This window comes from Acartia tonsa, chromosome 11 (genome assembly GCF_053477335.1).
Source record: "Acartia tonsa isolate MP-2025a chromosome 11, ASM5347733v1, whole genome shotgun sequence".
Classification (NCBI taxonomy): Eukaryota; Metazoa; Arthropoda; class Copepoda; order Calanoida; family Acartiidae; genus Acartia; species Acartia tonsa.
The window spans coordinates 46,224,940-46,251,022 of NC_137270.1; the positions used below are offsets into that span (position 1 = coordinate 46,224,940).

The 26,083-nt window shown below is 33.2% G+C and overlaps 1 protein-coding gene across 9 annotated transcripts in view; it reads left to right on the top strand.

Moving 5' to 3' along the window:
• gek (serine/threonine-protein kinase gek) overlaps positions 1–26,083 on the top strand; it is a 161,247-nt gene that overhangs the window by 100,453 nt on the left and 34,711 nt on the right. For all 9 annotated transcript variants that reach the window (XR_013884271.1, XR_013884275.1, XR_013884272.1 and 6 more), the window contains 9 exons: positions 18,538–18,694; positions 20,215–20,278; positions 22,231–22,324; positions 23,314–23,404; positions 23,723–23,816; positions 24,160–24,256; positions 24,502–24,575; positions 24,876–25,017; positions 25,292–25,636. Coding sequence is in view for 3 of the 9 variants with exons in the window: in XM_080177721.1 (XP_080033847.1) it covers positions 18,538–18,694; positions 20,215–20,278; positions 22,231–22,324; positions 23,314–23,404; positions 23,723–23,816; positions 24,160–24,256; positions 24,502–24,575; positions 24,876–25,017; positions 25,292–25,636 (1,158 nt within the window). In the remaining 6 variants the exon portion in view is untranslated. The remainder of the gene's footprint in view (positions 1–18,537; positions 18,695–20,214; positions 20,279–22,230; positions 22,325–23,313; positions 23,405–23,722; positions 23,817–24,159; positions 24,257–24,501; positions 24,576–24,875; positions 25,018–25,291; positions 25,637–26,083) is intronic.

Below are 26,083 nucleotides of genomic sequence, written 5' to 3' on the forward strand. Positions count from 1 at the left end.
TAATAATATTATATCAGAAAAAAAGAAAACTAAAAAACACAGAATATGCAACAATATTTTTTGTTTTTGTTAATGTAGCTAAGATCAAGATTTATATTGTGATATATTTTGAAGTAGTTTCTATATTTCTTTAAATACTTCCCCACCCCCCATAAAGTTTTTTTGCCGCTTATTTTGAATGTTAGATTTACAAAATTTCTTTTTAAATTACACAACTATGCAACCTTTACTGTAATTTTTTTTACTCCTAGCTGCCACCAATTTTTTTGCACAAAACACATTGTAACATTGATTATAATCCTAATAAAACCTTTTTTAAATGCCTTAGTACTTATAATCTAAAGTGTTCTTCTAACTTTAATTTTACACAATTTTTAATGAAATTTTTAAAGCTTTCAGTCTGTATGTTAAGCATGTAACATCCAATCAATATTTTTAAATAACATTCAAAGATTTTAAGCCAACAAATTAGAGATTATAGAACCAGTATAATTTCCAGTCCAATGTCCACTCCCTCTGTGGTTTAAGCAAATATCTTGATTGTTATATAACACAAAAATTTAACCACAAAAACAATTATCTCAAAAAAAAATTTTATCGGAAAGGATATCTAAAAAGATACAACACAAAATATTTTCTCCAACTATATAAATTTTTAGTTTTCTTTTTAAAACTTAAACTTCACTATCTATCTATTGAAAGTAACAGTTCATATATTCGTTTCTCCTTATATAAAAGTAACAGGATGTCTAAATGGGAGTGTCACTTTGTCTGTTAATACAATGGGATCTCTCTAACTGCTGAACCAATATGGTTCTAATGAACAATGTAGCTTCTCATAGGTCCTGAGAATATGTTTTTTACCTTTTCTTTATAAAACTAAAATTGAAAATTAAGGGGGGGTGATTTACCCCCCCCCCCCCACTATTAGAGGCTTTTAGGAGTGTAGCCGCTCGTTAGGAACAAAATACAGGGAGGGAAAAACCATGGCCATTTTAATACATTATTTCCCAAAGTTTTATAATAACTTTTCCTTGTTCTTTGGCTCGCCAGCTCTGGGGATATTTATTATATTTTTATTGATTTGTTCATAATTTTGAGTGTTCAAACGTTTCAACCACTTATTTCAATCTACTCAATTTAATAACGCAACCAATCATAATTTAGTAAAAGATGTTAAACCAACGAATGAGAAAACATTATCATAAAACTTTGGGTACCAGTGTTATAAACAGCCCAATGTCAAAGTAAGGAATAAGAAAGTACCCAAAGTTTTATCACCACATTGTCCAGAGAGAGAGTGAACAATGAGCTATTTATTACACTGGTCCCCAAAGTTTTTTAATAACGTTTTCTCATTCGCTGATTTAACATCTTTGGGGACTTTTACTAAAAAAATTGTATAAACAAAAAAGTGGAAAATCAACCCGCCTTAACATACATCTCCAATGATGATGCACAAAATTACCCCTTCTGTAAATTATAATTTGTAGTTAAAACGTTTGGAGACTCAAAATGAGTAAAAAAGTCCCTAAAGTTGTTATGCCAATGAATGAAAAAACGTTAAAGATTTAACAGGAATTCAAGGGATAAACCAATGGACAAAACATTTATTCATATCCCAAATGATGATAAACAAGACAATCCTACTGTAGAATAAAATTATTGGTTGAAAAATTTGCACTCTTTTAATGTAGTAAAAAACATTCAAAATTTAATAAGAAAAACCTGTAAGTGTTGTCAACCGAAGATAATTTTGGGTGCCAGCATAATTTAAAGCCCAATGTCCCCTCCCTCCCTGGTCAAAAAGAGAGGGAGGAGACATTGAACTGTATATTACAATGATAACAAAGTTTTAATTCATTTGCTCAACACTTTGGGTACTTTTATCAAATTAGATTAGTCAATTAATATACCAGCAGTGTCCAAATGTGTTAACCAATAATTATAGAGTTCAGAAGGGGTATTTTGATGTATTATCACTTTTTTAAGTTTCGTACTTAAAAAGGCCTCTCTTTTGACGAGGAAACATAAAAAAGCGAAGCTCCAAAGTATTAAACCAGGGAAAAGGGATTGGATTCTGACAAACAATTCTAAGTGAAAATTACCCCACAATCTCCTTCCCCTTTTTCTGCTGTTCTTACCCACTTCCCTTCATATACATCAAGAAACAAGTTTTACGCCAACTCTACGACAACAAAAAAATTATCAAAAAAAATGAATACTTGTTGATTATCAATAGGATAATTCTAGCTAACCGGACCGACCCCAATTATAAGTCGCTTTAAAAAAAAACCAGGGATCTAAAGGGATAAGACAATGGCTGATAAATTGATGTACTTCCTCAATGGGAGGAAATTGAGGATCTAATGTACTTTCAAAATTTGTTTGGGGAGGGTATATATAGTTATATGTAGCTGCACATCTTATAAACAAAAGAAAAGCTTCACTACTTACAAATAAATTGTTCATGGTAATAATGTATACATAGATTTAATTATATCTGCGCTACTTGACTTAATTTTTAAAAGCAAAGCTTTTCTATTATTAGTGTCAGTTTGTCCGTACGTAACTGATAGCTTTTCCGTTAATTTAGGCAAGTTAGAATTGTCCTTTCGATTTCAAACTTTGCATGATTATTTCTGTAGTAGTTAGGTACGATTTAGAAAGCGTAGCAACTCTATAATCGTTACCAGAATGTCCGTAAGTTCATTTTAAACATGTTGATTTTTATCTTTTTAACAATATAATTTTATTTCATATCCGATTGACCTGAAATACTGACTCCTAATACAAAAAGGTACAATATTATAAACGAAGCATCTATATAATCAAGTCCTAAAAATGTAAGTATGTCCTTAAACAGAATTCTGAATTTAAGTTTTGTTACAACATCCATAAAAGCGAAGCACTGAAACGGTAGGTCAAACGGACATTAACTTGTATAGTGTCTGAACTGAATAATCAGAATATAAATGTATAAGAGGCGAAGCAAAATTGTAAATAAATTTGTTGAAAAACTGCTTGATACAAGATAATGTTTATGGACATTCTTACATTTTTAGGACTTGATTATAGAGTTGCTTGAATATTGTTCTTTGTTGTCTTAGAAAAATCAATGTTTAAAATGGACGTACTGAAATTCTAGAAATGCTTATAGAGTTGCTACTCTTTCTAAATTGTACCTAACTACTACAGGAATCACCATGCAAAATTTGAAATCGATAGAACAATTCTAACATGCCTAAATTAACGAGAAAAAAAACTATCTATCTCGGACAGACGTACGGATCGACCCTAATTATAGAAAAGCTTCGCTTTTAAAAATATACATATGATTTTGTCAAAACTTTTATATTTATATTTTGTAAATTCAGTTCTGATATTTTATAAGAGTTAATGTTCGTCTGTCATACCGTTTCAAGGCTTCGCTTTTATGGATTTTGTCATCCTTGTCACTTCATAAAAATGCATGTTTATCATTCTTGTTAAAAGCGACGCTATTCTTTTTATATCAAACAAGGATGACAACATTCATAAAAGCGAAGCACTGAAACGGTAGGACAAACGGTAGAGCTGCTTCGCTTAAATATTGTTCTTTGTTGTCCCAGGAATCAATATACCAAAAATCAGATAAAACGGATATTTAGGTCACATAAAAATTTGTTTTTAATAAAGTAAAAAAATCAACATGTTTAAATGGACGTACGGACATTCTGGTAATGATTATAGAGTTGCCACGCTTTCTAAATCGTACCTAACTACTACAGGAATCACCATGCAAAGTTTGAAATCAATAGGACAATTCTAACATGCCTAAATTAACGAATAAAAGCTATCTATCTCGGACGGACGTACGGACGGATGGACCGACCCTAATTATAGAAAAGCTTCGCTTTTAAAAACCGTTGTCTGGGAGGTCTGGGAAGTAATGATGTACAAGCTTTTTCAAATGGGGAGGGGGCAAATATCCAGTTTTAGAATACTAGACTGCGGAATATTAATAACAAGGATGACAAAATCCATAAAATCGAAGCTCTGAAAAGGAAGAACAAACGAACATTAACACTTGTAGATTGTCAGAACTGAATTAGCAGAATATTAATGCATCAATACAAACAATATTGTAAGTAAATTTGTTGCAAAACTGCATAAATAGATGATACTGTTTAAGGACATACTTACATTTTTGGGACTTGTTTATAGAGATGCTTTGCTTATAACATTGTACCTTGTTGTAATAGGAATCAGTTTTCAAAAAATCAGAAGAATCGGATAATTTTAACATACAAAAATTTGTTGTCAAAAAAGTTAAAAATCGACATGTTTCAAATGCACGTACAGACATTCTGATATTGGTTAGAGTTGCTACGCTTTCAAAATTGAACCGAACTACTACAGGAATCATCATGCAAAGTTTGGAATCAATAGGACAATTCTAACCTGTTTAAATTAACGAAAAGAGATAACTCTCTGTGACTGACGTACGGACCGACCCTGATTATAGAAAAGCTTCGCCTTTAACAAGAAAGACAACATCCATAAGAAACAAAGCACAAAACTTATTATTATAGAGAGGATTGTGTCGGCTGATAAAAAAAGAAGAAAATATGAAATAAATTTTAGTACTAAATATTGGGTATAGTCCCTTTCGTGAAAACGCCTCTTAAGGGGCATTTCTTCTTATTTTCACATTAGTTTTTATAATTTATTTTAGGTTAGGTTAGCTTAGGTTTAGTTGATTTTCCCGCATGGTTAGAAATAGGGGAAAAGCTACTGTTAAAATACGACAAAACACCCCTTAAGAGGCATTGCCACGAAAGGGACTATACCCCAAAAAATTAAGCAGTCTGTTAGTTTACAACAAAGTTTTAAAATCAAGTTTTTAAACGTTGGATTAAAAACTTTAGGTACTTAAATTAAATTTTTATTTGGTAGTTTTTTTAAAAGCTTTCAACTAATAATTTTAATTTACAGAAATGGTAATTAATTATGTTTGTCTTATCCTTTAAGATCCCTGACAAAGTTTCCCCTTCTGTAGATTAAAATTATTGACCAAAAATTAAGACAAAGCAATCAAAATTCATGGAAATAAAACAAGATAATGCGGTTATAAAACTTTGGGTACCAATGTAATTTACGGTCAAACGGCCCCTCCCTCAAAAATATAAAAAAGTTTGAAATAATTATGCCTAACAAACAGCAACCCAATTTCAACTATATCCAATGGCCGATTTATTGATGTACATCCCTAATGATGATTTACAAAAGAACCCCTTCTGTAGATTACAATTAGTGGTTGAAACGTTTGGACACTCAACTAAATATTACACAAACCAATCAAAATCTAATAAAGTCCCCAAAGTTGTTAAGCCAACGAATCAGAAACGTTTTTATAAAATTTTGGGGACCTAACTTTCGATAAAGGTATGTGGGAATCTTAACCCTATCTTATATTTTATTTGTTTAGGGAGGGTAATAAATCAGGGATGTTAAGGGATAAGACGATAATACAATGGACAATAAATTGATGTATATACCCAATGATGATAAACAATTACCCCATATTTAAATAAAGTTTATCTGCTACCAACCAACCACAATTCCTTTTTCATTTTAATATTCATATAAAATTGTCTAACATTTTTCCAGTATGGCTTTGAACCGGTATTAATCCCGCGTATAATTATCGGTTTCAGAGCCATACTGAAAATAAAATTACCCCTGTTGTAGATTAAAATTATTGATTGGGCACTACTTGTTTGGAACCAACCAATCAAAATTAGACAAAAGTACCCAAAGTTTTTAAGCTAACCATAGAGCAAGGATAGTAATGAAACTTTGGATACCTGTGTAAATACAGTCCAGTGTACTCTCCCTCCTTGGGTAAAAATGTAATTTACTGCTCAATGATCCCTATATCCCTGGGTATGGTGTGTCTACAAAAGGCAGTGTCCAAACTTTTCCACCGATTATTTTAATCTACAAAAGGGGTCCCATTTTTATAATTGTAATTGTGCATATTGTAAACAGTTAACGCGCAAGCAATGTTTTCTACAATATAATAATGTTTTTAAAAGCGAAGCTTTTCTATAATTAGGGTCGGTCCGTCCGTCCGTCCGTCCGTCCGTCCGTACGTCCGTCCGTCCGAGATAGATAGCTTTTATTAGTTAATTTAGGCATGTTAGAATTGTCCTATCGATTTCAAACTTTGCATAATGATTCCTGTAGTAGTTGGGTACGATTTAGAAAGCGTAGCAACTCTATAATCATTACCAGAATGTCCGTACGTCCATTTTAAACATGTTGATTTTTCTACTTTTTTAACAACAACTTTTCAAGTGTTTTAATTATCCGTTTGATCTGATTTTTGGTATATTGATTCCTGGGACAACAAAGAACAATATTATAAGCGAAGCAACTCTATAATCAAGTCCAAAAATGTAAGTATGTCCATAAACATTATCCTGTTTTTAAGCAGTTTTTCAACAAATTTACCTACAATTTTGATTCGACATTTATACATTTATGTTCCGATTTTTCAGTTCAGATACTATACAAGTGTTAATGTCCGTTTGTCCTACCATTTCAGTGCTTCGCTTTTATGGATGTTGTCATCCTTGTTTTCAGTATGACTCATAACTTATCAAGAGGGAAAGCTTAGATTCGTAGCCACACTAAAATAGTTATTAAAATAGTTATTTATAGTATCGTATTATAAACACTAAACAGCTTTCCGTGGATTTTAAAATATACAATTGTAAGAGTAAAAATATTTTAAAAATAATGTGTAAAAAACTTCATTTTATTTGCTCAAAGATATGCCTCAAATAAAAAACGTTTTAAGTAAAATTCCACCCCCCTTCTCCTTATACAACCTATCCTGACAACCTGACCCAAAATTAATGGTTTTAGTGCTCATCAAGGTACTTCGAGTGAAAGCGTAAATATTTTATTTTATAGCATCGCATTTATGGATTAATATTCTTGTTTTTACTTTAAACCAAATTTTCGTTTTTACAAGGAATCTTAAAGAATAAGACAATGGACGATAAATTGATGAAAATTCCCTATTTACAAACAACTTTGAGGACACAACTAATCAAAATTCAATAATCTATCATTATTTTCTTAAGTGTTCAAACGTTTCCAACCCTAATTGAAATCTACAGAAGGGGTAATTATGTTTACTATCAATATGGATGTATATTAATTTAACGGCCATTGTCTTATCCCTTTAGATACCTGCGATAATAAAACTTTAATGTAAGTACCTAAAGCTTTTGGGCCAACAAACAATATAACATGGTTATTAAAATTTGTATATACTTCAGGGATAATCTCGCCCTTACGAGGCGAGGGATAATTCAGGGATCTTAAGGGATAAGACAATGATCATTAAAATTACCCATGTTGTGTAATTAAATTATTTAATGAATTTATTAGGTAAAGATTGGGCAAAACAAGTTGGAAACCAACTAATAAAAATCCCTAAAAGATCTTTTATAAAATATGCGTGGTTATAAAACTTTGGGTATCTTTTTCCTCACTCCTTTCCTATAATTGTAATTTACAATGTTATGCCAATACTAAAATGGTAGAGATAAGAAAATGACAATAGAATTATCCAGAGAGGGAGGGGACATTAGGCTGTTTATTACACTAGTCCCCAAAGTTTTAAGATGAAGTTTTAATATTCGTTGGCTTAACAACTTTATTTATTATGGTTGGTTTATTAATTTGAGTGTCCAAAGGTTTCAACCACTATGGACATTATACAGAAGTCGTAGGTTTGTGTATTATCTAAGGAGATGTACATCAATTTATCGGCCATTGTCTTATCCCTTTAGATCCCTGATAAACAACAGAGAAACAAAGATGACAAAATTAATAAAATCGAAGCTTTGACGTCCTTGCTTAACCCCCCCCCCCCCCCAATATGGACTTATGAACGCACGGACCAGCTCCAGTTATAAAAAAAAGCTTCACTTGTAAAAATGTATTATACATTTTTCAGTAGAGCTTCAAAACCGATTAATATCCGCAGGATTAGAATCGGTTCTAAGCCATACTGATTTATGTAATATATAGCATTGTATTACAGATTTCAATGAATATTAAAATAAACATAATTATTCTTTCTATATATTTTTTTTCATTTTAATATCCGTAGAAAGCCGCAATAATAATAAAACTTTATAAACTTTTGATTAAAAATGTTCTTACCTTAATCATATAGAACTGCCAGTTTTCTTTTCAATAGAGTTTGGCTTCAATAATGCGTAGTTTTATTTTAACGTTACGGCTTTAAATAATTTAGATATCCTTAAAAGTATTACTTATAGAATATAAAATTATTTAGAGGCACCATTAAAAATACAGTTAGAATTTACTCGATAGAAATGTTTCATTAATTATCAAATAACTCTATATATAACTAAAAATACATTGCACATAATTATAACAATTGCGTGGTTCTCCTATGGTTGCCTTTGGATAACTGACGCGACCCGACACTCATTGTATTGACCGGTGCGCACTTACAAAACACACACACACGCACGGACACACACGCACGCATGTACACACACGCACGCACACACGGGCACGCACACACACACACACACACAAACCAACCATCAAACTAACCATCCCCTATTAATCTCACAAATTTACCTCTAGTTTTCTCTTCTCTCAATCTGACACATGAAAAGAAAAATGCTTAATAAATTTTGCCATTTTGGAGGTAAATTACTGATTAGCTATATCCTTAAAATAATAAAGTAAGGATGTGTCTATCAGTTTGTCTGTAAAGAAGGATCTCGCTTACTCTCCTTTACAGGGTAGCTTCTCATAGGTCCTGGGAAGGTTTTAACTATTTTGGGGGAGGGTAACACTACCCTCCTAAGAGAAATCGCCCATAGAAAAAAAATTCCCCCCCAGAAAAATTAATCTATTTTTTTAAACTAAAAATAAAAATAAGGAGCGTCAGCCCCCACCTCCAAAAAAAATTTTTAAAATTCAACTCCCCCCGCCTCTAGTGACTCTAGAGGCCATTAGGGGCATAGCTGCTAGTCCTTATAATAAAGTAAAAGGCTGTGTGTTTGTCTGTACCAAAGGATCTTGCTAACCTCTGAGCCGATCGGGTTCTCCTTAACAGGGTAGCTTCTCATAGGTCCCGAGAAGGTTTATAACTATTTTGGGGGAGGGTACCACCACCCTCTAAAGAAAAATTGGCCCAAGAAAAAAATTATTCCAACTCCCCCCTCCCCCAAATTTTTTTACTTTTTCTTTTAAAATCTAAAATAAGAAATTGGGTTATCAAATTCGACTTCCCCCTCTTAAGTGCCCCTAGAGGCTTCTAGGGGGCATAGCAGCTATTAAATAATAAAATGCTTACTTTTTTCAGCATTCTACAACAATATTGTCTGACATGTGAGTTAACAATGGGAAGATAATATTAATCCTCACACATTTATAGTAAAAGTTGCTCATTTAAGAAGAATTGAAGAAACAGTATCATTTGGTTTAAAAACCAAACAAGCAATAATATATAAGGATTACCTGTAAGTAATATACCTATACACAATATGATTTGATAAATACGTCAAAAAAACATTAATTTGAAATGATGATTATTAGTAAGGTTTTGCTAAAAAATCTGTAAAGGTGTGAGTTTTAAGGCTTAAATATAGTAGTAGCATGATAATATTTACTAAATATTTTTTTTAAGTTAGTATAAATTTTTATCGTTCTACTACTATTTTTAACTTAAAACTTACAACCTTTACGGGTTTTTAGTGCAACCAAAAAAATCTAACTCTCAGTTATGTGTCATACCCATACTTAAAAAGTCAGGCAGTTTGGGCTCTTTATCTTTCACACACACAGAAAATGAGATAGAAAATACTGGAGGGGGGGGGGTGGAGCGTTCAACGTCCCCCCTCCCCCGACCGTTAAGGGTTAAGTTCCCTGTTCAAACGTTTCAACCACTAATTGCAATCTACAGAAGGGGTAATTTTGTGCATCCCCATTGGGTATGCACTTCAATTTATTGGCACTTGTCTTTTCCCTTTAGATCCCTGTACGGTTATTAGATTGACGTATCTACCAATTTAGGTTCAGATGTATATCTTTAAAGAACAGTGTATGCAGTATAAAGAATTAGATCTCGAAAATTGAAAGATTGGACTCAGCTTTTTGGGAATATACCTGCTGGTCATACCAAGGCTTGTAAAATTCACTCAAAACTTTCATCTGTTATATTTACAGACTTGAATGGACGAACGTCAACATAGAATAACTTTGCACTTTAATAATACACAAATGAATGAATGAGAAAATATGTTTTTAAAAATCATGATTTATAAAAGAAAGTTTTAATATTTTTAAAAGAAAATGACTGATAAAACAATGTATAGACTAGATGTGCATATGTCATAGATATCTATTAATAGCATCAGAGAAAGTCAAATAGCTTTAAAAAGTGTCATTACTTTTCCAGTATAGCTTCAAAACCGATTAAAATTCGCTGGATTAAAAACTGTTCACAGCCATACTGAAAATCATGTATAACATCATATTATAGAAAATTTTCTGCAAATAGTAAATTGATTATTCTTAATACAATTGATACCAGCACTGTTCGCCCGTGCCTTTGGAGCCTCATAGATAACAAAACTGGAATAATTCTTACAAATTATCGTATTACTATCTACAGCAAGCTGTCTATAAATGATGCAAAAATAACTCTTTTTGCCAGTTATCCCTTAACAGTTGGGCCCCTAGCCGCACCCTTATCAATTTGCCCCCCCCCCCCCCTCAATTATCTCAGCTCTTATTAGAGCTAGAAGCTAAAATTTTTTTGTGCATGTCCCAAAGCTAGTAAAAGTGGCTGACTCAGATTAAGACATAAAAAAATTTACCAATGAAAGGCCAGTATACACTGTAATTGACCAATGGTAAAATTTATATTGGCCTCTCATTGGTTAATTTTATTTTGACGTCATAATCTGAGTCAGCAACTTTTACTTCCATGTCCCTTGTTTGATAATAAGTTTCTGACTATAAGTGAATCTAAGTCAAATTTTGCTTCCTTCAACCTTTTATCTAATAATGTTTGCTTTTAGGTTCTTTTTTACTTAAAAATTTTTAATGGCTGTAATTTTTATTTTTGAAGCTAGAAATACATTAAAAAAAGTATTTATCTTTATGTAAATTTTATATTAGAAGTCTCAAAACAAAAATAAAAACAAAGCAGCTGCAGCTGTACTTGGCAGCTACTACTTGCTAAAGTTGGGGGTCATGGGAGGCTTTAAAAGATTTCTGGAGACCTAAGGGATCAGGACATACAGGATCATACCTGGAACCTGAAATTGACTTGAACACCTATATTTCTAATAATGATTTACTACTAGAGGATAATTTAGTATTTTGATTAGATAAAATGCTTTGATTTAGTCAAAAAATATTTTTGCTCTTTACCTGGATGACCCTGCCTGGTTTGCTGGCATCCTGTGCCTGCCAGGATGGAGATATTCAAAAAATTCAAACTCTCTGTTGTGTGTCATACCCATATTTAAAAAGTCACTCCATCTTTAACACACAGAAATGAGATAGAAAAAACTTAAGGGCTAAAGTTTATCAAATTAATTAATTATTTCATATTGACCCCCCCCCCCTCTATCTCGGCTCCTGTTACAGATAAATTTTTTTTCTGGTGGTTCATGTGTATTTTTAGAGTCATAGCGGTCAGACCGCTCCTTAGCCGCTTTTTAGCGGGCAGCCGCTAAATATTAAAACAGCTGTAGAGCGTCCAATTTTGCAGCTAGGATGACCAAATTTTAGGACGAACTTTTATTTTTCATAACAAAAAATTACTTTTTCTGATCATCGCCGAAAAACGGCAAATAACGAGAACCATTATTTTTGGCGGTTAAAACGGCGGTTGGCGGCGCCAATTATTATTTTTATCTGTTTATTGTTGCTCAAGGATGTACCAAACAAATTTATAGGTCTCTAGCTGTAATAGAAGCCACGATAATCATGATATATGTCTGTAGTAAAAGCCGGACAAAAATTGGTTATAAAGTTGGTCAGTTAGCGGTCAAACGGTCATATCACCACTTTTCTCAGAAGATCATTGATATCTAAGTATTTACCAAAAAAATTTTAGGTTTCTACCTTATACACAAAAGTCATAATGTAGAAATGAAGATTTATTTAGATATTTTTCTAAATTTGGTGCCACCTAACCGACTTTGACAAGACGCCACGACCGACACAGACCAGATATCCTTATAAGATCAACTCTTGCCGACATATAATTACTAAACCTAAAAAGTCATAAAGTCACAACTAACAAAATCTCTATCTTACCTACAAAAAAAATGACATTGAAAAAACTGGAGGTGGGGGGTCAATATGACCCCCCCCCCTCCAATCTGTAAGGGTTAATGTTGTGTGGGTGAGTTGCACCTGGACTGAACAGTCAACTTGTCAACTCAAGGCCAGACTCTTGGTCCTTCACCTCATACCTGTAGTATAGTACATTACAGACAACCAACCCTTTGATTGCATGATCTTTGTCTGGAGATCCTAACTGTGCATGGCAATGAGTTGCGCCTGTTTTGGGCCAAGGCCTTCCCCCTACTCTGCATTTTTTTTTATGTCCTGTGACAAACAATGCAGGTAGGTACCATTATTATCGTCTTTGGTATGACGTGGATTCGAGTTGCATCCTTCCCAACAGTTTCCTTGACACTTTAATTAGAACCTGTGGGTCATTTACACGTCAAACTTAAAGGTGGAGAGTTAAGGTTTTGTGATTTTTTAGTCATGGTATTATTGCAACATTTAATGCAACCAAAGCATGAACATGACGCTGTATCAGCAATGACTTAAGCCACGTCAAATCCTAGGGACTTTTCAATGCAACCTAGGATCTAACATGACTCCTAGTCATTGAACTAACAAACGCCACTAATACACTATTGAGCTACTACACAATGCTAGTCCAGAATGACTTTTTAATCAACCTATGACCTTACAGCGTTTTCGATCACTAGTGCACCATGCCAAGGACCCCCCATGCATACCTGATTTAGGGCTAAGGCTTCCCCCCTACTCTTACTCCAATCTCTAACGCCTGAAAGAGCAGCAGTAGGTACTAATTTTACTAATCTTTAGTATGAATTCTGGTAACAATGTGTCAGATTAGGCGATTTCCTCAACTCTGACTCTATGTCACTGAATGTCATATATGACTTTTAGTAACATTGTGTCAGATTAGGTAATTTCCCCAATTCTGACTCTATGTCACTAAATGTCATATATGAATTCTGGTAAAAATGTGTCAGATTAGGCGATTTCCTCAACTCTGACTCTCTATCACTAAATGTCATATCTGACTTTTGGCAACAATGTGTCAGATTAGGCGATTTCCTCAACTCTGACTCTCTGTCCCTAAATGTCATATCTGACTTTTGGCAACAATGTGTCAGATTAGGTAATTTCCCCAACTCTGACTCTATGTCACTAAAATCATACATGACTTTTGGTGATATTGTGTCAGATTAGGTAATTTTCTCAACTCTGACTCTATTTCACTAAATGTCATATATGACTTTTGGCAACAATGGGTCAGATAAGGTAATTTCCCCAACTCTGACTCTATGCCACTAAATGTCATATATGACTTTTAGTGATATTGTGTCAGATTAGGTAATTTCCCCAACTTTGACTCTATGTCACTAAATGTCATATATGACTTTTAGTGATATTGTGTCAGATTAGGTAATTTTCTCAACTCTGACTCTCTATCACTAAATGTCATATCTGACTTTTGGCAACAATGTGTCAGATTAGGCGATTTCCTCAACTCTGACTCTCTGTCCCTAAATGTCATATATGACTTTTGGCAATAATGTGTCAGATTAGGTAATTTCCCCAACTCTGACTCTATGCCACTAAATGTCATATATGACTTTTAGTGATATTGTGTCAGATTAGGTAATTTCCCCAACTCTGACTCTATGTCACTAAATGTCATATATGACTTTTAGTAACATTGTGTCAGATTAGGTAATTTTCTCAACTCTGACTCTATTTTACTAAATGTCATATATGACTTTTGGCAATAATGTGTCAGATTAGGTAATAGCCCCAACTCTGACTCTATGCCACTAAATGTCATATATGACTTTTAGTGATATTGTGTCAGATTAGGTAATTTTCCCAACTCTGACTCTATGTCACTAAATGTCATATATGACTTTTAGTGATATTGTGTCAGATTAGGTAATTTTCTCAACTCTGACTCTATTTCACTAAATGTCTTATATGACTTTTGGCAATAATGTGTCAGATTAGGTAATTTCCCCAACTCTGACTCTATGTCACTAAATGTCATATATGACTTTTAGTGATATTGTGTCAGATTAGGTAATTTTCTCAACTCTGACTCTATTTCACTAAATGTCATATATGACTTTTGGCAATAATGTGTCAGATTAGGTAATTTCCCCAACTCTGACTCTATGCCACTAAATGTCATATATGACTTTTAGTGATATTGTGTCAGATTAGGTAATTTTCTCAACTCTGACTCTATTTCACTAAATGTCATATATGACTTTTGGCAATAATGTGTCAGATTAGGTAATTTCCCCAACTCTGACTCTATGCCACTAAATGTCATATCTGACTTTTGGCAACAATGTGTCAGATTAGGTAATTTCCCCAACTCTGACTCTATGTCACTAAATATCATACATGACTTTTGGTGATATTGTGTCAGATTAGGTAATTTTCTCAACTCTGACTCTATTTCACTAAATGTCATATATGACTTTTGGCAACAATGGGTCAGATTAGGTAATTTCCCCAACTCTGACTCTAAATCACTAAATGTCATATATGACTTTTAGTGATATTGTGTCAGATTAGGTAATTTTCTCAACTCTGACTCTATTTCACTAAATGTCATATATGACTTTTGGCAATAATGTGTCAGATTAGGTAATTTCCCCAACTCTGACTCTATGCCACTAAATGTCATATATGACTTTTAGTGATATTGTGTCAGATTAGGTAATTTCCCCAACTCTGACTCTATGTCTCTAAATGTCATATATGACTTTTGGTGATATTGTGTCAGATTAGGTAATTTCCCCAACTCTGACTCTATGTCACTAAATGTCATATATGACTTTTAGTGATATTGTGTCAGATTAGGTAATTTTCTCAACTCTGACTCTATGTCACTAAATGTCATATATGACTTTTGGCAATAATGTGTCAGATTAGGTAATTTCCCCAACTCTGACTCTATGCCACTAAATGTCATATATGACTTTTAGTGATATTGTGTCAGATTAGGTAATTTCCCCAACTCTGACTCTATGTCTCTAAATGTCATATATGACTTTTGGTGATATTGTGTCAGATTTGTTTGTATTGCCAAAAATGAGAAAATAACCTGACATAATGTCACTAAATTTCAGATTGAAATCTGAACTTTGGTCAAATTTTGTCATATCTGAACTTTGGTAACAAAGAGTCATATTGAGACAGATTAAAATCTGAAATCTAGTGACTGTGGATTTCTAATCTGACCGAAAAGAGGTAAAAACTACTAGGGATAGTTAAAAAAAATACTTCCCTGACCCCATAAAAAGAAGAACCTGAACGTTTCGGCGGTTTGCGAAATTCTTTGCTTCATACAGACGACATCCTGTAACTTTTAATTTAAGGATAAACTAAAAATTTCTTTAAAATAGGGGTGGAGGATATTTTAAACCCCCCTTTATGTCAACGAAATTCTATTAAAAAACTTGACATTTTATTAAAATAAAACCCACAAAACTAAAATTGTTGGTTTATTTTCTTTATTTATTTTTGGTAAACAAAACAGGGTTGACAACATACAAAAAGAGAAGAAAAAGATGGAATGTAATAATAATAAATAGAATTAAAATTATGATGCCTTTTGCATTATGACCAACTGACTTTGTAAATTTTATACTGGATGTACAATTGGACTTTTTACCTTCTACGCCCCTAGAGACCTCCAATTTCAATTTTAGTGATTTCTATTGGAAGGGTAGTTGTACCTTCCCCTAAAATAGTTATAAACCTTTCCAAGACCTATGAGAAGCTTCACTGTAAAGAAGAACCATATTGGTTTAGTGGTTACAGTTATTCTTCGGTACAGAGTGACACACACACACACACTGACAGACAGACGGGCACTGATCCTGTTACTTTTATATGATAGGAGCTCTTTTTAAGTTTCAGACCAACTGCAATTTTGAATTATGGAGTAGTTTAGCTTTAAAAAATTCGCCAAACCGTACATACATACGAACTATATGACAAAAATCGTCTCTATATTTTTACTTGACATATATCAACGTAACTTTTTGGCAAAAACTTTACTTCAATCTAACTTTCAAACATGATTTTCTATAGTTAGGCCCGTTCCTTGAACTTTTATAAAAACTTTTTGTCAACAATATCACTAACTAGTTGCTTTATCCCTAGTCTCTAGGGGAGGAAAGAGAATGCCAATAGACTAGCCTAAAACTATCCCAAGCTTGCCTAGAAAGTACAAACCATTTGGACTAACAATTTTCGACATCTTAAGATACAAAATTTAGATTGAATATCCTAAAACCATCCCATTACATTTGCAAATCTTCCCTGAAAAGTATAAATCATTTGGACCAACAATTTTACGATTCAAACTTACTTATAGGATGAATTTTTAAAAACTTGTACCAAGTAAAAATGTAAGGAATGAACTTTTGAATGAAAGTTATTTCTACGGAAGAAATGTAAAAAGTTTTATTTTGTATGATGTGTTAACATTACTTAGATAGAAAGTTAAACATTAAATGAATTATTAGCCAGGTGACTTTAAACTTTACAGTGAAGCTTTACATACTAGGAACGCTGTAATTTAACTGAGGGAATATTGAGTAAAGTTGTGAGTAAGATTCCAGTCAAATGCGCTTATTAGGTCAAGCTGTTTTTTTTTAAATTTGCTTTTAATTATATGCGTTTGGTAAACATTAAGAACAGTTAGACTAAATAATCGCATTCGACTGAAGTTTGCTCACAATTTTACGCAATATTGCAGAAGCTACTATCCCCTCTGTCTGTAGGTCATAACTGGGCAAAAAAGAATAAATTCCTGATCCTATAAGAAGCTTCCCTGTCCAGCATTTAGTGAGATCTAAAGTTATATAGATGCATAGACAGACATACTGTTACTTTTATATAAGGACTACAATTACTCTTTTTAACAATAAACTTGAAGGACTTTTTTGTTATGATTGAAGATTTACACATACCTAATAAATGAATAACTTCGAATATTTAACTATTATACAGTAGCTTTGCTTTTAAGAATATTTTGCTCTTATTCCTCATATTAAATGGAAAGTTGGAAAATATGAAGAATTTTCAATAAAATTCAAATTTAAAATATATTGCCAGCTTTTTATTTAAATATTTTTTTTCTGGAGAAAAGATTCAACAAGAGCATTTATATCCAAAAGAAGTTGCAGGGATCTTAATGGATAACACTATGGACGATCAATTTCTACACAATTACCCCTTTAAATTTTGATACTGCAAGTTTGAAATGAACTTACCAATTCAGATTTATCAACTAACCTAAAAATTTCTGTATATTAAAATTATGGATGGATGGACACAATGTTTTTTAAGCCAACGATTGAGAGAACTTGAATACTTTGGGGACCAGTATAATTTGCATATCAATGTCCACTCCCTCCCTAGTAAAGTTTAGTGTTTTTAAGAGAAAAAAAAGATACTTATTTACATGGACTGACGTATTTACATACCCTAGTTTTATAATAACTACTCATTAAACAATGATGATAACATCCATAACAAATAAGCTCTAAATTAAGAAAGTAGGTCGTACCTAACTATTACAGGAATCATTGTGTAAAGTTTAAAATCGATAGGATAATTCTAATTATAGAAAAGCTGCGCTACTAAAGATGTAAAGATATATAGAAATTGATGTGTTTAAGAGGATAGAAATAGAATTACATTGAATTTTATATTTTGAAATGGCCAGATAACTATGGCTCGGCAGGCGCGTGTTAACCGCGATCAAGACTCAAATTTAAACCCTTTTGGATACTTTGAAAAAAAGGGATTGCCATATTTGGATCAGGTTTTGACTACCTGCTGATTTTAAAAATTGTTTAAGGTTGATTTCCCTAAGGCTTACAGGCGGCTGACGCGCGGCTGCCGAGCCATGACAGATCTTAGCTATGTTTCCTTGTTTCAGCGATTAAATAGCTTATCGTCATAATTTTTGTTTTACTTATCAGTTCATCTTATTTTTTTTCATCTATCTATATATCAATATATGTCTATTTGTCATTTATATCTATCTATTTATCCGTCCGTATATATCTACCTATCTATCTATCCATCTATATCTAACTATCTATTCTTTTACTATCTATCTATCTATCTAACTATCTGTCTATCTAGGTATCCTCCCCTACCGACACCTCGAATTTCGACGTGGATGACAATGACATCAAGGTGTCGGAGGCGCAGCCCCCCTCCCACAATGCCGCCTTCTCGGGGCTACACCTACCCTTTGTCGGCTTCACCTTCACTCAAGGCTCAAATCTTTCAGACTCAGGTAAAGTCAAGGATGATTGTTTGGTTCATTCAGTTAAGTATCCAAACTTCAACCACAAGTCGAAATCCATAAAAATGATAATTTTGTGTATCATCATAGGGGAAATACATCAATTTATCGGTTATTGTCTTATCCCTTTAGAGTCCTTTAGGGAAGTCTGTGTGTGTGTGTGTGTGTGTGCGTTTGTGTGTGTGTGTGTTTAATATAGAGGTGCATTACTGACCAATGGTGTTAAAAGCAGGGATCTTAAGGGATAAGACAATGGATGATAATTTAATATACAACCCTAATGATGATATGCAAAATAACCCTGTAAACAATGTACATTATTATTATTGGTTGAAAAGTTTAAACACTGCTAGATTGAAGCAACTATTCTGAACAAATATTTCAAGCCATCTTTTTTAAGGATTTTGTCATCCATGTTTTTATTGGACGAATACAAATTTATCTACCATTGAAATTTCCCTGATATTCATATTACTGTCAACAGAAACCTGCATAAAAAATGCAAAAAAAAGTTTTTTTTTCTCTGAAACAAAGCTGATAGTTTTGGGTCCTAGCTCAATATTTTGAAGGGGTAGTTTCACGAAATGCATTTGAACTTAATTTAGTGTACCGCATATTTTTTCCTGGTTAATTGGTTAAACTACATTTATATGGTATATATTTGAAAGAATGTCAATTTTCTACCACGTAGTTTTTAAAATATCAAGACTCGAAAATCGTCTTTTTAAATTGCATATACCACAAAAAGACGATTTTCAAGTCTTGATATTTTCAAAACTACGTGGTAGAAAATTGAAATTCTTTCAAATATATGCCATATAAATATAGTTTAATCTATTAACTAGCAAAAAATATGCAGTTCACTAAATTAAGTTCAAATGCATTTCGTGAAACTACCCCTTTTCTTTGTTGATCACACTTATAACTTTATGTTTTGTTATATACAGAAAACAATAGGTATTACTTTTTAAAAGTGTGAAGCAGGCTAAAAAGCTGAGGTAAAAATAGTTTTTTATATGGATAAAATAGGTATCAATGCAAATTACATAAAATCCAAATGGATTAGCTTTCCTAAAATTTGAAATGCCTGTTTAATAAAAATATGGAAAGAGACAGAATAGCCTAGTTTTTGTTTTATCTTTTATATATTGTGTGTGTGAGTGGGGGAGGGGGGTATGTAAACCCTCTCGTAATGTGAGAACTTATGATTCGAATAGGAATGTTTCGAAAATTTCCAAAGTTTTTTTTTGCTGTAACAATAGAAAATGTCGACTTACTTTCCGAAACGAATGCAATACTAAGACCTTAAGGAATAAGACAATGGACGATAAATTATAATAGACATATTTACCCCTTTTGTAGATTAAAATTATTGGGGGTAGAGTTAAGAATGAGTTGTCAAGTTGATAAAACTTTGGGGACCAGTAAAATTTACAGTCCAATGTCCCCTTCTTCCCTGGTGATTCCTGTAGCAGCGCAGCCCCTCTACAATATAATTTATATAATTTCAGGACGGTTATGTGGTAGCACGACTGTTGTTGCTCCTGTTATAGACAATGTAGATCCGATTTCAAGGTAAAATAGTTTTTTTATTATTATTTCCATCTATCCATCGATTTAATTATATTAAACCCGCGTCTATATGCGGGTAGGACTTTCAGCTAAAGTTCGTGCAATCAAAGGGTTAGTTTTTTAAATATCTTTGGGTTTAGTAATACGCAACAGACAACTAACTCTTTTCTAATTATCGATCTATATATTTTATTTATTCAGCTTCTTTAGTATACCTAAAGGATTTATATTTTTCTTCAAATCTATTTATCCTCAAAATATTAAAAATGGATTTTCTTTTCCAAAGCGTGTTATATATTATATGTATATTTCAGTCTGTGTGTGTGTGTGTGTGTGTGTGTGTGTGTGTGTGTGTGTGTGTGTGTAGGTGTCTGTGGTGGTAGGTGTGTGTGTGTGTGTGTGTGTGTGTGTGTGTAGGTGTGTGAGTGTGTGTATTTTCTTTGGTGTTACCATGCAAAATTTTCGTCTGGGAGCCTTTTCATTTTTTTCTTCACTTTTCCATTAAAATCATTTTATCAATATTTATGTATTTTTATATCTGTTTATATAACGTCCAATACCTAGTAGTCAGGGATCTTAAGGGATAAGACAATGGACGATAAATTAAAATTTATCGCCAATGATGATAAACAAATAACCCCTTCTATAGAATAAATTTTTAAAGTTTGAACATTATAAGTTATCTATCAACAAATCCAAATTCAATGAAAGCCCCCAAAGTTTTTGAGATAAAGATTATGATAATGTAGGTATAAAACTTTGGGTACCAGTGTAATTAACAGTCCGTAGTAATGTCGTAGTCTTGTAGTAGAAGACCTGCTTATTAAAATAATTTGTAGAATAGTTTTGCTGTGCGTCTGTGAAGTTTATATTAGCCAGAAGGGTAGACAAAAGATTCAAATAAAACTTCTTTCAATTTGAGGTTTTAAAACATTTTTCTTGGTTTTTCCCGCTATGAAATTTTTGTGTTGGCTATCTAGCAACTTGTAAAAAAAAGTCTAAAACTATTTCGATAAATAAATAAAGATTTTCTGAAAAATCGGATAAGCTTTTTGTTTAATACAGAAAAGTCACTATTTTATATTTAACTATCGGCTTCGCCCCAAAAGGTAAAATTACATCTAAAAATACCTACCCTGCGGATAAAATGCGAATGAATCGCAATACCCAGCGGGAAAAAATGCGAATGAATCGCAATACCCAGCGGGAAAAAATGCGAAAGAATCGCCAATTTTCGCGAATAAATAGCGAATTCGAAAAATTCGTTAAAAAAATTGGAAGGGGGGATTCCATTGTCCCCTCCCTGTAAGACTAGACTCAATAGATTTAAGCAATTTTTTTTCTCTCTAAATTGAGGAAATTCAAGAAATAATGGATTTTCATTCAAACTGGGGATTAGTAGGGATGGGACATTGGACGATAAAATGATGCACCCTCTGGTTATGATTAACATAATATCCATTGACATAGAACAAAATTATTGGTTAAAAAGTTTGGATACTACTACTTTTTACAATTTAATCAGGATTCAACATAAATGATCAACTCTTTATATTACAAGTTAATATATCTTATCTATCTTATCTTACTTTTAATATATCTATCTAATTACCTATATATTAATCTAACTCTATACATTTATCTATCTAACTATGCATCTATCTATCTTTATATCTATCTAACTAACTCTTCCTATCTACTTTATCTGTACCTATCTAACTCTATTTATCTATCTTTCTAACTAACTCTTTATCTATAACTCTAATTATCTATTATACTAGCTTTATCTAACTTCCTATCTTGTAAACAATCACTCTATCTGCCTATACATTTATCTATCTATCTAACTATTCATCTAGCAATCTATCTAACTATCAAACTATCTATCTATCTATCTAAATATTCATCTATCTATCCATCTAACTATCTAAATATCTAACTATCTATCTATTTAGGTCCGCGTATGAACGGCGGATAGAAAGACTGGAGAAAGAGAAACAAGAATTGACGAGAAAATTAACTGAAACAACAAAAACACTTCAGGATATTGTAAGTTTTTTCTTTATTGCTTCGCTATTTAGCAGGGATCTAAAGGGATAAGACAATGGCCGATAAATTGATGTACATCCCCAAAGATGATACTTAGAATGAAAATTTTATAAAAGTCCCCAAAGTTGTTGATCCATCGTTTCTAAAATATTGTGGACTAGTTAATTAACAGCCCAATGTCCTCTCCCTCTCTGGTATAAAGTTGCATTGGTCGGCCTTAGATTTGGTTGAAGGGGGGATGAAAAGCCCCCTCCCCACTCTGAATAAGATAGGAGTCTAACTTTTTTGTGTACATTCCTTCTAATAAATTAAAATGAATATAGAATACTTGGACATTGGAATTTTTGTCTTAAATTTAGGTCGCTAATATAGTCGATATGTTCCTCCATGATCAGGGGAGAGGATGGGGTAGAGTTGTTCTTAAAAGGGGTTGAAGAGTATCTTTATTTTAGCCAGCTGGGCAAAACATTTTATCAGTGTATGAGAAATTTCTCACAAAATCCATGTATTATATATCTTTTAATAACTTACTTTGTCCTATAATGCTTTGCTACTTATGGATATAGTTATCCTTACTTAAATTAGTTTTCCTGCAAAAAAAAAGTTAGTATACAATTGTAATGACCTAAAAAACAAAGGATCTCGTATTTCAAAGGATAAAATATGTTTCCCAGATTTTTGTTGCGTTAATTTATTTTTTCTCGTATTTTATTTTTGTTTAGTTTATGTGTCTAAAATGAAAAAATATACATTTAAAAGAAAAAGATAAATTGAAATTAAAGGGGGGGGCTAGTTTTTCGTTTGATTGTTTATTAGTTTAAATCAGGTTGGGCTAGATTATATACCAAGGATAACCTCCTCCCCCCCCCCAAAAAAAAAAAAAAACATTTTCAATAAGATGGAGAGGGGGGGGGGGTTAAATGTTTGATTCAAAATCTGATTTAGAATATAAGAGAAATAATAATTTAATGGATGTATTCTTTTTTTAGGCGCACGGTGCGGGCTCCCCAATAATAGAAAATCCAATGGAATTAATAAAACAGAAGGAGGAGATGAAAACTCTTGTTAGTAGAATAGCAGGTAAAGAATAGTTCTAATACTTTCATTTATTTGTCGCTACACCCCTAGCATCTAAGGACTCTTTTTATTCTAATGTGGAGGAAAGGGGGACGAAAACTATCCCATTTAAAAATTAGATAACTTAAAACTATTTCGGGATCTTAGTTGAGCTTTCAAAATGAAAATTATTGCTGTAAACATGGGGAATTAAACAATCTGTCCTCTCCCTATGCTTATTTATTAACAAATCATTCCCAATTCTGTCCTTGTTAGGTTGTAAAAAAAAACAGTTAGGGCCTCTAAAACATTGATCTCTAATTTATGGTTGATTAATTTCAGATGCTGAAGGGTTGTTACAGAATATGGAGAACAGAAATACAGAGTTGAGGGATAGGAATGCAGAGCTTGAACAAATTGATCAAGAAAGAGAAAGGTATAATAAGATAAATTGGGTGATGCTTTTGTATAACTTAACCAGGATAACCTCTGGAGGACAGGCAGGACAAGGTCTTGTTATGGTTTACCCGAACCTGGATAATCTATAGAGGACAGGTACACCACAAGGTCTTACTATGGTGTACCTGTACCTGGATAACCTTTAGAGAACAGGTACATCAAAAGGTCTTATTATGGTGTACCTGAACCTGGATAAGTTATAGTGGACAGGTACACCACAAGGTATTAGTATCGTATACCTGAACCTGGATAACCTCTAGAGAACAGATACATTAAAAGGTCTTATTATGGTTTCCCTAAACAAAATCTCTACTTTTCAGGGAAGTAAAAGACTTGGAGCGAAGATTACAATCCTCAAAGCTGGAAAAAGACGACCTCTCACGTGACCTGTGCGAAGCGCAAGAAAAAATGAAGCTACAGGAAAAGATACCTAATTATCTATTAGGCCCAAACACTTATTTTATTCGTTGGCTCATAAACTTTGGTACTTATACTGAATTTTGAAATAGGTTAAAAACTGGTAGTGTGTCCAAACATGTCTACCAATAATTATAGTCTATAGGAGGGATAATTTTGTTTATTATCTTTGGTAATGAATATTAATTTATTGTCCATTGTATTATTCCTGAAGATTCTGTAATAATTGAGTATCTTAATTCCTGCAGAGCAAGGAGCTAAAGGACGCATTAGACCAGCGGAAGCTTGCTATGTCAGAGTACACTGAAGTTACAGACAAGTAAGTTATTTTAGAATAGCTGCGCTTTACGAAATTAGTGTATTTTTTTAATATTAGTGCAGTGGTCCCATTGCATTAATGGAAGTAAAATATACGTGGATATTATGACAGGGAGAATTTTTTTGTCTATTTAGCTTACTAAATGAAACTCATTTATTGGTCATTTCGTTCATCCAGTTGGAGGGGAGGGAGTAGATGGGTAGTATCATTATTTCAGCCAGCTGCACTGTTAGCATCACTTTATCAAATAAACTAGAAAATCTGGTGCAACATCCAAGTAATAATAAATCCATTATTTAGATTGTCAGAGTTCCGGCAGCAGAAGCAGAAATTAACCCGCCAAGTTAGAGATAAAGAGGAAGAGTTGGAAAATAGTCTTCATAAGATTGATACTCTGAGACAAGATATTAGGAAAGCCGAGAAATTAAGAAGAGAGCTAGAGGTAACATAGATAGATAGACATACTGACAGACAAACAGACAGTTGTAATACAGTTGAATAGATAGACAAACAGATAGATAGATTGATACACTGAGACAAGATATTATAAAAGCCGAGAAATTGAGAAAAGAGCTGGAGGTAAGATAAATAGATAGACAGACAGTTGAATATATAGATAAATAAGTTGATAGATAGAACATAAGACGTTATATGATTGTAAATGGATTAATACAATATATGTTTATTGTTTATAGAATAAATTCGTGTTGTTTAAGGTTAAAGCTGAAGAAGCCTTTGCAGAAACTGCGCGCGAGCGCAAGCTCCGCGAAAAGGCTGAGGCACAACTTCTTGGCCGCGCCTCAACTGACGCCGTGGACCAAGGCTCTGCCAGCGGCGGCAGCGGCGAAAACAGCGAAGAACTGCAGGCGCTGCGCAGCCAACTGGAGAAACTGGAGCTCGAGCACACTGAAGCACTGTTGGCCGCGCAACAACGCGCGTCCGCGGACGCGTTGGCCGTACAACAGCGGCTGGATGAGGCGGAAGCGGAGCGTGTCAGGATGGAGAAAGAGCTGGCGGCCGCCAAGGAGCGGCTAGAACGCGCCAAGAAGGATAACCTTCAGGTAAAATATAAAAAAAATAGGAGTTAGAGACGGACCTACATTATAAGAAACTAGCGGCTACGCCCCTAGAGGCCTCTAGGGGCACTTGAGGAGGAGAGAGTCGAATTTAGTAATTCAATTTCTTATTTTAGATTTTAAAAGAAAAAGTAAAAAAAAATTACGTTTGATGTTTGTTTTTCGTTGAACTCTCTTTCTAAAATTGAGAAATTTAAAAAAAATTTAATTTCTCTAGGGAGGGTGGTGGTACCCTCCCCCAAAATAGTTATAAACCTTCCAGAGACATATGAGAATCTACCCTGTTAAGGAGAACCCGATCGGTTCAGTGGTTAGCGAGATCCTTCGCTACAAACAAACAAACAGACAGACAGACAAACAAACAAACAAACAGACAGACATCGTTCTACTTTGTATTATAGATATCCTAATTATTGAACCAACCAAATTGAC